We start from the raw sequence: 13,129 nt of genomic DNA, 5'->3' as shown, positions 1-13,129 counted from the left end.
TCAATTAGACAGAATGTAGGTGCCTCACAGCATGTCTCTGAATGTGGGTGGCATGAAGCATACAGTGATTTGAATCTGATGAGAGAAAAGGAGCCTCAAACATCACACTGAGCAGAGTGCTGCAGGCAATGTGAGAAATGTAAAGAAACTCCGGTGCTGAAGTCGGAGGAGGTTTTTGATCCGTGATGGCTGAACAGCGCTGCTTAACGGGGCGTGTTGAAACATGTAAGGGACGTGTAAGCTAGAGACGATTTCTGAACGACTGAACCCCACATTGAGCCAAGACAAAGAGTGATAAGAGGAAAGGAACAGAAATGTGAAGAGGATGAAGAGGAAGACAAGGGGGAAATGGAAAGCCTTAATCTTCTTACCTTCCTACTGCCGTCCTTCTCTAATCTTCCCAACAACATGTCAAACTGCAGGAAACAACGTCAAAAACATGTCAAATATACGCTGAAATGTCAAATAAATACAACCCAGACATACATCTGGACAGAATGTATGTCCAGAATGTATGTTAAAGGATTATTTCTCATGTATATCCTCTCAAAATACCTCAAACAAAAGGACTGATTTGTCAGCTTCAGCGCTGAGAAATCATTGTCAGTTTACTTAGGTTAATATTTTACATAATTACGCGACATATGATGTGTTTTAGTTTTTCAGTCTTATACCTAATTTAGCTTTAAATTAAATGAGTATCAAATGCTCCTTAATGTAATAAATTTGCCCAGTTTTGACTACTTGCACTACAATTCTTAATCATTGCACAGTTCTGATTTACCAAAAGAGATCAAGAGCACAATTTAATGTGATGCTTTGACCCTTTTAAAGAAGCAAAGCTGGGGTGGTCGGTGGCGCAGTGGGTTAATCAGACACCGCATGTACAGAGGCTACAGTCCTCGCTGCAGCTGTCCCCAGTTCAAGTCCTGCATGTCTTTCCCCCTCTCTCTGACCCCTGCTTCCTGTCTCTCTTGAACCGTCCTGTCCATTAAAGGCTTAAAAGCCCCCAAAAAAGAATTTTTTTAAAAAAGAAGCAAATCTCTACAGAGCGTCCTCATCTGAGATTATTTTATCTGTGTCTATTGGGAACTTGGTATTACACCCAGCTATATTAACTGTGCTCCAAGGCCCTGATTAACCAGCATAGACATTTTCTCCAGGCTTCAGTGTAAAAGTGGGTCACTCACCTCTCGACTCTCGATGACAAGTTCACTGACACAACGCATGAACATGTTTTCTCCCTGGCTGTCTTTTTCATTACTGTAGAGGGCCACAGAGCAGGAATTAGAAACACAGGTATTACAGTAATTATTATCCAATACAAGCACCAGCCAAGTCTGGTTGATGATCTTCATTTACCAAATATGTCCGCATAGTTTAGTGAGAAAATTACAAAATGGGGCGTGCCTCGGTGAGTTAAAGTGTAGGATTATTTACCGGAGGAAGTAGAAGTACTGCAGAGCTTCCCGAGGATCGGTGGACTCAAACTTTCGGGTGTACAGCATGAGCAGACGGATAAAGTTGAGGCGACGGACCATTGGAGAGTCACCAGGCTCCTGACTCACTGTAAAACAAATGCAGATAGTTTGTTTGACTCAAATCTCTCGAGGCTCTGGTACGTGGATCACCATGTAAAACCAAGGTGAAAATACTCACACAGCTGAGCGCTTTGACCAGATGACTTCAGCAGCAGCCGCAGCTCGTACAGGACCAACGCAACATGCACAGCGTGACTGCGAAGTCTCTCCACGCGAAACAAGAACGCCACCGCTGCCTCAAACTGAGCCGTCAGGAACAGCACCTGGAAATACAAGAAGGGCTGCTGGCTCGCAGAGAAATGGGACTCGCCTGTGGAACAAGAAGATTAGAGCAAGTTAGGAGAAACACAGGACAATCAGTTAAGAATCTTATAAAGATTTTATCAATTTCACCTACAGGGTCAACTCAGGAAGAAGTCACACTTTAACTATTCCTGCTTAAAAAAACACTTCTAAACAAATAAACTCCATCTCGAGGTGGTGCCACATTTTTGCTGCCTGCTGACCTTTCAAAACTGGGCTAAGATTGAAAATCACTCTCCCTGTAAAGAGTATGGCTGAACTGGTTGATGTCATTTCCACGTGGCTCTTATGTAATCATTTGCTCATTCTTGCTTGACCTAAATCTAATTTTCAATCGATAAACATAAAGTTCTGTAACGCTGTGAATTTAGTGCAGCATCTCAGGCCCTAAGAGGCAGATGGCAAAGGTTGTGCTGCTTCCTTTGTCAAAATTAAACATGTAATAAATAAATATTAACAAACAACTCAATTGTATAAAGGTAACAGTCAAAAAAGCAACAGCGCTACTTCCCCATGGGAACAAAAGTTTGATGATTGATAGGAAAAGAGTAACAATATTTGCCAAAATCAAATCCAAACCACCAGGAAATCCATAGTAAGTGACTGTAATGACCACCAGTGTGTTTTTACACAATGGACCAACAGTCCCAAAAACAACAGCTCTTAACTGCTTAAACAAAAAATGTCCCATTTCCATCCCCGTTTAAACGCTATTTAAACACCTGCTCCGTAAATATCAGCTTTTCTTTGTCCTTCCCTTTTCTACTATGGTTTAATGTCTCCTGAGCAGAGAGCTAGTGCCACTTTCTATTGATCTTCCATTCATTTAACTTGTAAAAATAGAGCGATTACATTTTGACACTCGTCTGTGATGGCTTGATTTTGCAAAACCAAACATCATAACTCAACTGTGGACAGTTTTCCCTTTAATCATTTAATGCCGCAACAATAATGGCATCAAATTATCAAAAGACACATTTTTAATCACAGTTATCTATATATATAACAACTGTCAGAAACGAATGAAAGCCAAAGCCGTTACTTCTCTCAGACTCTGATATCACAGCTCATTAAAGATACCAGAGTCATGATAACGTAACAAACATGTCTTTAAAGGAACTGGAAGTCTAATCTGATTAGATCTCTGCTTACGTTTGATTTGAGCTGAGACGAATTTCATGAGCTACAGGTAAAAGTAAAGATAAATGTGTACATTTTTACACCTGAATAGATGCAACAAAGCTCAGAGAAGATGGAGGATGTGAAGACTGAACACTGTTTTAACTGGGAGAAAGCATTAAAATCAATCCCGTTTTCACTGTTGTATTCTGCAACTTAAAAGAAACTGATTTCATTCAACAGTGGACGCTTATAGTCCCAGTTTTACCCAAGGTCTGAATATGTTGTGTCGTTTTTTTTTTTTTCCCCAAGAAATCACAGGAAAAAGTGCAGGTACTTAGTCATCAAGTTTACTTTTTAATTACAATTCTTAATCCTCTTGTTGGCTGAAAGTTTGAGGAGCAGAGCAGGGTGGACCATGTCAGCCATTTTATAGCCTTATCTCAGACTTACAGCGTTTTAGTTCAAAAAGCGAGAGCGCATGAGAGCGGGAGAGGGAGCGATGGAGAGAAGAAAAAGGATGAAGGAGGCGAGATAGGAGTGTGCGTGTGGGGGAGGGGGGCTGCAGCCCAGTGTGCAACAAGAACCGACAATGAACAAATATAAATGCAAGGAGAGCACGTTAAAGAGGACAAAAATCTGTGGGAGGAAAAAGGGACAACTGTGCATGTGTGACGAGAAAGAGGGATGAAATAAAAAAGGAGGATGGGGATGCAGCAAATGAGTGACAGAGAAACGGAACGGATGAGGCTGGTGAGAGTTGGCAGTATGTGAGGGAAACCAAGATAGGTTTTTAGGCTTTATATCACGCTGCGAAGCAAGATGGAGGACAACAAGGAACACTGCGCCAGACATACGAGAGAGCCAAGCAGCAGAGAGAAAACAGAATGAGGCTTCAGGCCGTACTTCCCACAGAGCAGCGAGAGTCCGACAGGGACGCAGTTAGCAGTCTTATCTGAACGAGGCAGCATCGTCCCCATAGAGAGGGCAACACTCGGGAGAAAACTGCTCTTTTCTGCCTCCAGGAGCGAAGGCCTAATGCTCCTACACACACTCCTTTTTTATTTCATTAAGGGTGTGTGGTTGTTTAAGTGGGAAGCGTTGTTTTTTTTAATTGTTTTGGTTGAAGAATCAAAGCCTGTCTTATAGTTTGTGCCTTCACTTATGTTGCTTATAGTTTAGAAAGCTGCTATGAGATGTTTCAAGCATGAGAAGGTCACTGATATATGCAAGGATGTCATCAGGCCACGGCACTTTTCACCAACTCTCTTAAACTCTTTTTCAGCTCTTTACGCAACAACTTCCATTAATTTCTTTTGTGTGCAACAATATGTCCAACACCAAGAAATGCCCTCAGGGAGGAAATATCTGAAAGTGTGCCCTCAGTCCCTTTTTGTAATATTCATTGCTCTGAGATATCAAGGACATGCAACTCTTGGGAGAGATTAAGGACGCAGTGGGATGCAGCCAAGAGGAGGCATGTTTGTATTATATGACCTGCTTTTATCCACTCTGTTACCCCTACTTTCCAGCAGTTAACTGAAGCCATTTGATAACGGCTACCGAAAAACGGAGGGGAGGGTATTGTTTCATTTTTCTGCTGGCGGCAGGTGACTGACTGTTCCAAAAATAAAAAGATAATTCAAGACCTATAAAGGACGAGCAGTTCTGTAGCTATTTCTATAGCATGGGGCTTAGAAATGAGTTAGTGAACTGAGAAAAATCCATTATTCCGCAGACACGAGAACTTTTGTTCCAACCTGCTATGACAAATCTCTGAGTCACACTTGGCTGGTTGTCCATAGCAACGGCTGCTGAGGTTCACGGGTACTGTAGTATCTGAAGCTGTAAACTATACCAAAATGAAGCAAGCAACACAAATGTTCAGAAACAAAGTTGAAATATTCATAGCTTTTTGCCTCAGTGCTGTTAAAATATTCATGAGCATCCTGAATTTCTCTGTTCAGGCACACGGAAAGTTACCCAAAGAAAAGTTTTAAATGAGAATTAACAATGCAGAATTTCACTTTAGACACAGCCTGCTGCTTTGCTCTTCTCGTTCCTCTTTAAGTTATTTGTCTTCTCGTGAATTGTTGCGACAAACTTACATTTGCGTGAATGTGTCTAAACACACGCTCAGCTTTTATCTTTAAAAACATTGTCTGCGAATTCATAACAACATCCGAACACTTCTGGAATTTGTGAGTGTGCTATGTAGCATGTTGGGAGTTTAGGAATTAAAGCCTTACAACAATAAATAGCATGTGAGGAAATGAGTAGAACAAAGTCCAGTAAAGCCCAGACATAGCACGAAAAGAGGTAGGTGGGGAACAAATTAGCAATTCATATCTTTCAAGGAGTTTCAATTGATATGTTTGTAGCCATTTTTAGGGCTGGAACAGAAGAGCAGTTCCATACCATAGTCTTCTAGCAGTTGTTTCTGTAACTGTGGCAGAGTGAGCCTGTCCTGAGGAGAGCTGCTGCCGTCATCATCAAAGCACACCTGGTTCAGCTGCAGGGACAAAACATGACAAACTATAAGACTGTGAATATTCACCAGAGCAAGAAGGAACGCAAAGAGTTATACAATTAAAGGTTGATCTCTAAACAGTGAAAAAAGACCAACTTCTGCTCCAGCTAGAAATAACACAAAAAGAAACAGAAAAACAGCAGATGAAGTATGGAGTACCTTCAGCCAGAGGTAGTCTTCAGTTTTGTCTGCCACCTCTCCGTGGTTATCATTGATGTCACACTTTCCGATCAAGCAGTAGACGGCTCTCTTGTATGGGTCAGCGCTGTTCCTCAGCACTCTGCGGTAGTGAAGACGGAGTTTGTTCTCTGAAGTCGGGGAAAGGCTAAAGGGATGAAGGAGGCAGATATTAAATAGATATATGCGAGTAAACACCGCTGTGACCACATGCTGCTTGGGCTGGCATTTCAGCGTGCACAAATAAAGACAAACTAATCGGAGGTGTTCTCACCGTCTATCAGGGCTGTTCATGTACTCCTGAAACCAGGTCTTGAAGTCTCCCAGCTGATACTGCACTCTGTTCACCACCTGCATGGCTGCATTCAGATCCCCACACCGCAGACAGTAGTAGATCACTGCCCACACTGGGTGGCCCTCTATCTCACCATCCTATTGCAAACACATTTAATATAATAGTCACATATTTAACTGATATTTAAATGAGGATTCTGCCCCCATAATGCACCATTGAAAGCAGTTAGGGTACGTCCAACGTTTTGTGATTGCATGTAAGTATGCATGCAATAAGAATGTATGTATGTTTTATTTAGACCCCGATTGTGTCCCTAATGGAGGCTGGGGTTCTGATCCAAGTCATTTTTGGAAATGAACGCCAACACAAGGCTTAAATCTAAAAGATGGGATCTCATCTCAAAAACTCATCCAGTTTTTCCATTTTCTGAATAACTAATCAAGTTCATGTTGTCTTTTACCACTGAGTGAGTGTGTGTTACCTGCATGCCAGGTAGGGGCCCGGGTAGTTTGATGTTAAGGAAACTGCGCACTAGTTGGTATGTTCCAGGCACACCTCCAAGTTGGGCCTGATGGAGGTTCCCAAAGACGGTCACCATGGTGTAGTTCTTATAGCTGCAAACGAGGAGGCACAGTTTAGCAAAACTTGACCAACTTCACGTTAATTTCAGACGACAGCTTTCAATTTTGTTTCGTAAACACAAATATCGGATATACAGAGAAGTCATTGGGAGACCTGAGGCCCGGTTACCTGTTCTCAAGGAAGTTGAGCGCCTGACGTACGAAGGCCATTTGCATTTCAACTGAGGTGCGACTCTTTATGGTGTCTTTGGCTGGAACCAGCAACACGTCTGTCATCTGCTTCACCATCAGCCACAAGTCTGATACGTTCTGAAGGGCAGAGAGTGTGACGTGTTGATTGACAAGCTCCCATATGGTTTCCCCAACTTATTAAAGACCAAATATATAAGTTTCATGATCAAGCACAACATATAAGACTATGCTTTAATTAGTGTATGGGGAAAAAGTCATTTTCATTCACGATAATCCGATTTTTTTTTCCAATTTTAATTCTAATTTCCAATCTACTGTATTGTGTTGGATTTCAAGTGTCAAGGAAAAATAAACTTGCCAATATGCAGTTGTAACTGTATTATCAACTGCTTTCCTGCATGTATAAATGTACATCTCTATCATCAACTGTTTTGTAAAAGATGGCTTTGCACATGCCTGCTCCAACCAAAAGAGTGAAAATATTTAGCTTAATGGTGTATTTCTGAAATAGTGCAGACATTCCCTTCTCATAACATCCATAAGACAAAAGTCACGTGTTGCTATTTGAAGCAGACAACTAAAATTCAAGCCCGGAAAGACTGCTTCATCTTTTTACCAGGACTTTACAAAAAACCCAGGACCAAACTGTGTCTCACATTACATTGTGCCAACAGCTACAGAAATGCAGGTTTGTGTAGCTTAGCGTCACATGGAGTCATGATGATTCCTCTGACAGCTTTCAGTTTTATTACAGACAAGAAAAATAAATGTCAAGCTTTTCATTAAATGGTTTTTGAAAAAGACTCCTAAAAGTACAAACTTTTAAGGTTTTTCCTGCCTGTGTAAAGAGAAAGAAGTGCTACATATGACACTAACTTTATGGTGACAGCAGACGTGACAGATCAATGTTCTTACCTTATCATCGAGACTTTCTGCTACTGAAGCACATAAATCTCCCAGATTAGGCTGAATGTGCCCGTTCACTATCTTCTCGTTGAAAATGTAGATCTAAAGGAGGCAGAGGTGATGAAAAAAATAAGAAAAATATCAATAATTTGAAGTGACTGAAGCGACGACCCAAACTGCTAAATGCTCAGTTTTCGAGGCTCCATCTCAGTCCTCAGCTTCAAAGGTAACAGCAAATCCTATGTCCACCGAGTGAAATGATTCACAATGAAAAATAGCACAAAAAGAATCAAAACGTTCAGGAGGTCATCAAAGAAGATGACGAAAATCAGACAAATGACGCCGCATGCGATGTGTCGACACATGGTCGGAAAGAAAGCACCGAGTCATCCAGCAGATCAGAGGCAAAACAGGGTGGAAAAGAGAAGGTCAGACAGGATGAGGGCGAGTGATGGTGAGGAGAGGTTTACCCTCTCTACAGCCCAAGGAATCAATATCTTTGATCTGCCATTTCCTGACTGTTTTGACCTCGTTTCAACCAAATGATTTGGCTGACGGCATCACAGACTCTAACTGCGTTCAAGCAAAACCGACAGAAATGGATTTTTATTTAATTCCCCAGAATTATTATAGAATTACTAAAGTACTAAATTAAAGTGCTGAAGCAGAAACACCGAGTGCTCACAGAAAAAGGCCAAATTGTCAAAGACAATTATTTTGAACAAATGTATTTCTCTGGCAAATACATGCAATAATTCTGTGATTCTGACGCAACTGACACTAGTTGGATATGGATAATATCGAATTACAAACAATCTGTGTAAGCATTCTGCGAATAAGTAAAAAAAAAAAAGAGCAAAAATGTCATAAAAATAATTCTGTGCCCTTATCTGCAGCTCTAATGGACATTAAAATCATTCAACTAATGCCGACTCACCTGTCGTCCATAGGCCACCTCCACACTGTCCAACGCACTCCGTCCTGGAGCTGTCACTTCACTCACAAAGCTGGGCTGTAACAGACAAGAGCGCAGAGACGACTCAGCAGGGGCACTGCACTCAGTAAAATGGCACTTTGAAGCCACAACCAGCCTGCACGACAGTCCTGTCCTGCAGGAGCCGTCAGCTGTGTCTACAGCGCCAGTAGCATCTTTGATGTATCCTTCCCCATGCTAAATATTATGTATTTTGAGAATCTTTCCAGCCAAAGTAGAAGGTCACCTCAATCAGCGAGTTTACGTGGCTTTTGCCAAATGCATGCTGGGATGTCTCCCATGGGATGACACGCAGGATGAAAGGCTTATTTTACTTAGAGTGAGAACAAAAATAGCATCTGTGAGTCTTAGATGAAACTGCTATTTTGGTTAGTTTAGACGAGTGGGCGTACACAGTGTCAAGAAATCTATTTGAGAGATTTGAGATTAAGTAGACATATTCAGCCCAAGTTGAAAGTGTGATACAAAATGGATGCTTTTAGAGTGACTCAATAAATCCTTTTTAAACAGTTTACAGCTAAAGTAATTCAAATTAGATCACTATTAATGAAATGTTGTGGCGACAAACTGAAGCACAGATATCAGACAGGATTCACTCCGAGTTTGGACCTGCAGATCTTTAAAGGTATTTTTTTAAATAAAAGCTTGAAACAGAGGGAATTAAGTTTTTCTGTAAGGAAAACATTTTTAATGGTGTATTATGCCAAACAGAAGAGGTGCTCCTGCAGTGAATCATACGACCTAAATAAACTGATTGATGGTGTAATTAACAAAAAACATGTTCAATTTTACATTTCAGTCATAAATTCCAAAGTCTAAGCAGCATGAAAATTAAATTCAGCATCCCCATTGAGCAAAATATTGATATTTGAGGTCTCGAACCACCTGAGACAGCATATTCTCTTTTTAAATTTTGGTTATCCTCCTTTGAACTGAGGTCCTTCATCCTAAACCAGCTCTCTGTTGGGTGTCTCTTACCTCCACATCCTGGCTGAAGTCCAGAGCATCTTCTCCGGCTCCGAGTAGCGTGTGCAGCACTCTCTGCTTCACCTGCTCCCACTGAACCAACATGGACTCACGATGGTACTCTTCAGCCAGCAGGAATGTCTGAGTATATGATGGTGGGAAACAGGTAACCAATGATACTCAGTTAAGCCCAGCAGAAAGGTTCAGACGTACACGCTGGGTGGCTCCAGCTCAAATGGAAACTTAGAACAGCTACGTGTACATTACGAATACAGCTCGACTTAGCCATTTAATTAGACCGCCGTTCTTTCCCCAGTGTACATGCACAAGAGTGGAATCCAAGTATTAATCCAAGTATGGTGCCGCAAAGCTGTGGAACTCACAGCAAAGACGCCGTCTTTAAAGAGACAAATTATGCTCTTTTTTTTCACAGGCTAGACACCATTTCCTGAAGTCTTACTTTGGTCAAAATAACAAAGAGACAATGCAGCAACTCATATTTCTTACAAGTATCATTTTAGGGTGTGGAGTGACCCATTTGACTCCACTCCACACCTCTGTAGTTCTGTAGTACCTAATAACTCTTTGGGGACCTTATTATGGGATGAGGTAGCATACAGTTAATGGCCTGAGTGATCAGAACAAACACCAAAATTAACAAAAAAAATACTTTAAATTTGACTCAAATACTTATATTTCCCTTGTTTGCAGGTAGACCATTGACAGCTGGTAGGCTACTGAGCCTTCTTTAAGGCACAATCTCTTAGTAAGTCATGTCGAATGGCCCAAATCATTACAACCTAATTCCATTGTGTTTTGTTAAAGCATTTTAGCAATATTTTAGGTTTAGTTTGTTTTTGTAATGTCTGCCACCGAGCCCGTGCTGTTTATGCATTCAATGATGAATGGGAAATAAGAAATTCTAACTTTCTGCTGTTAAAACAAAAAATATAAATAAACACCAATTTGAAGTCAGATTTCCTTATTGGGGTATAAAAGCTGTTGGAGCGTTATTAGCTCAGTTACTATATAACTAGTCATAAGATTTTATGTTAAAAGCCAAAAAAAGTTTAAACTTCCCGCTTCAGAGGCACATGAAGCAAATGAAGCATAATTTGAAGTTGAAGCTTGACGGATATAATGAGAAACTGGGCTGGATAACCTTGTAAATCTGAAATGGAGTCCACGACAAAATTAGTTTTTGAATTGGTAATCAATACAGACCCCCAAATATATGCTCTCAAGCACATAAAATAAATTATTTCTCCATATGTCCCCCTTCAGTTACTTGAACCACAAAGAGGGAAGCCATTTTTGTAAGAAGTTTGAGTAAAAACTCTCTAATTTATATGCCAGTTTTATTAACCTGTTATCATTTAACCTACACACTGACACAAGCCAATGTCATGGTAAAAGTACATGCACATGCATAATGAAACACTAAACCGTCTTAGACACACACACACACACACACACACACACACACACACACACACACACACACACACACACACACACACACACACACACACACACACACACACACACACACACACACACACACACACACCGGATTTAGCAGCAGACCCCTGTGAAGATTGCTGTACTCCACCAGGACATTGTGCAGTCTATTTTAACCTTCCACAGAGAATTTAAAGTGAGATAATGAGAACGCGAGATAATTGAATCTTCAGCTCTGGGAGACACGAATCTAGACTGAAGCCACCTTTTACTGTGTTAACTTGGCACAAAAATCAAAGCTTTAAACTTTTCTGAGCTTTAAAACCATGATACACTATCTAAAATTCCCACAGATCAATTAGGGCTCATCAAGAAAACAAGAATATGTTTCATTCGTATCATATCTTGACGAGTAGAGATCATCGACAGTTTTTAAATAAATGAAAACAGAGAGAGGAACGTCTGCACGCATACTCCAAAGACTCAGTTATGATTAACATTTCCTGTGATGTGCGAGCTAAACCAGTCAGATAGAAATCTGTGAGAACATTGAACATCTGCTTTCTTTTTAATCCTGAGTGCTTTTGTTTTTCCACCCTTGCACAGGCGTCTTTTTTCTCTCTCTCAGGGAGCGGAGAGATAATGGGACTGGCAGCTAATTAAACTCGGGGCCTATTAACTCTGCACATCAGGGAGGCCATTTCAAAACCATTCCCAAAAGGCTCACACTAGAAGGACTTTCAGATCACAGCAAGAGTAAACTCCTAAGAATTTGGTTGTAAAGTGTTCACCCTAGTGAAGTGCTAATCTTCATACACGGTCAAGTGTTAAAGTCAGGAATTTGTAAAACTGAACAAGGAAACACTAATATCTTTGAGTGATAACGGCATCCTGCCCTTGGTTCTTTAACTTATCCATTTCCGCCTGTACAGAATGTACAGAATGACTTTACACGCCTTCCTGACTCTAGAGGTACTCTTGAACTGGTTTCCCACACAGCAGGAATCAAATTAAGTTGCTCTTTTTTGAGCCGAGCAGTAATCAGACTGGGCAGATACTGACCCTGCGGCGAGACTCCTCGATGGCTGACAGGAGGGCGTTGTCTCTCTCGTTCTTCAAGAACCCCTGTGAACGAGGCAGAGGCAGACAGAGAGTCAGACAAACAAGGAAGGAGAAGAGACAGAGATGGAAATCAGAGATATTATCTCCACCAGTTTGGTGCACCATCATTCGCCCCTCTGGAGACAGTCGCTGCCTCTCAATTTTCCATCTTATTTATTCAGCCCTCGTCAGTCTTATTTAGTACAATTGCTATCTTGTATGGATGTAGAGTGCATACAGAGGTGTACATGCTCTTTGCAGGCAATTCTGCTGTGGAACAGCAGTCGGCATGGCCTCCATTTTGGTTTAAACTCAAGATGGCTGCTGCTGTAAAAATACGCACCCTGTTCCATGAGAATGATAATCTTATGGATATGACAGACGATATGAGCCATCCAGTGTGAGTGAAAAAACATAATAGACAGTTTACAGGTGAGAACATGACAAAATTCAGCCAAACTTTACACATTATTTATGGGCAGAGCATTAAAATATGTTCAGAGTTGCATTGTGTGGACAAAAATTAAAGCATCTGAGCAGCAAATGAGTCAAAGCCAAAAACAAGCATCTCTTTTTAATATTCAGAAGCATCAATAAAAATCAAACTAATGTTATCAAAAATGTGTTTAAGGGAAAAAAAAAAAGAAGCTAGAATATTTATTTTCTTTATGCAGAAAGAAGAGTTAACTGTGTAAGATGCATTGTTTTAGCTTTGTTTATGACATTTAGCCTGCAGTAGAATATTAGAGAGCTTTGCTGACTTTAAGGTCAACACCCCAACCCCGAACTGCTGTGTTCAAATTTGCATTTATACATTGGAGAACACAGTACTGCCACTCGGTATTATACAACAACTACACAGCGTCTTTTATAATCATTGGCAGTGTAGCCCCGACATGTAGCCTCTTAAGTTGGAGAAAGGTTGTTCCCCCTGTCAGTTAAAGGCATATTAATTTACTGATG

The 13,129-nt window shown here is 40.8% G+C and overlaps 1 protein-coding gene across 2 annotated transcripts in view; it reads right to left on the bottom strand.

The window, feature by feature from the left end:
* The window catches only part of nup93 (nucleoporin 93), a 29,667-nt gene that overhangs the window by 2,736 nt on the left and 13,802 nt on the right, over window positions 1-13,129 (bottom strand). For both annotated transcript variants that reach the window (XM_075469346.1, XM_075469347.1), the window contains 13 exons: window positions 12,128-12,190; window positions 9,617-9,745; window positions 8,582-8,656; window positions 7,654-7,746; window positions 6,716-6,855; window positions 6,447-6,579; window positions 5,945-6,102; window positions 5,653-5,818; window positions 5,382-5,475; window positions 1,660-1,851; window positions 1,441-1,567; window positions 1,191-1,263; window positions 372-416 (listed from right to left, as the gene is read on the bottom strand). In XM_075469346.1, the coding sequence (XP_075325461.1) occupies window positions 372-416; window positions 1,191-1,263; window positions 1,441-1,567; window positions 1,660-1,851; window positions 5,382-5,475; window positions 5,653-5,818; window positions 5,945-6,102; window positions 6,447-6,579; window positions 6,716-6,855; window positions 7,654-7,746; window positions 8,582-8,656; window positions 9,617-9,745; window positions 12,128-12,190 (1,488 nt within the window). The remainder of the gene's footprint in view (window positions 1-371; window positions 417-1,190; window positions 1,264-1,440; window positions 1,568-1,659; window positions 1,852-5,381; window positions 5,476-5,652; window positions 5,819-5,944; window positions 6,103-6,446; window positions 6,580-6,715; window positions 6,856-7,653; window positions 7,747-8,581; window positions 8,657-9,616; window positions 9,746-12,127; window positions 12,191-13,129) is intronic.

This window comes from Odontesthes bonariensis, chromosome 7 (genome assembly GCF_027942865.1).
Source record: "Odontesthes bonariensis isolate fOdoBon6 chromosome 7, fOdoBon6.hap1, whole genome shotgun sequence".
Taxonomy (NCBI): Eukaryota; Metazoa; Chordata; class Actinopteri; order Atheriniformes; family Atherinopsidae; genus Odontesthes; species Odontesthes bonariensis.
The sequence above is the reverse complement of the archived record's forward strand: the minus strand, read 5'-3'. Positions and strand labels throughout refer to the sequence as shown.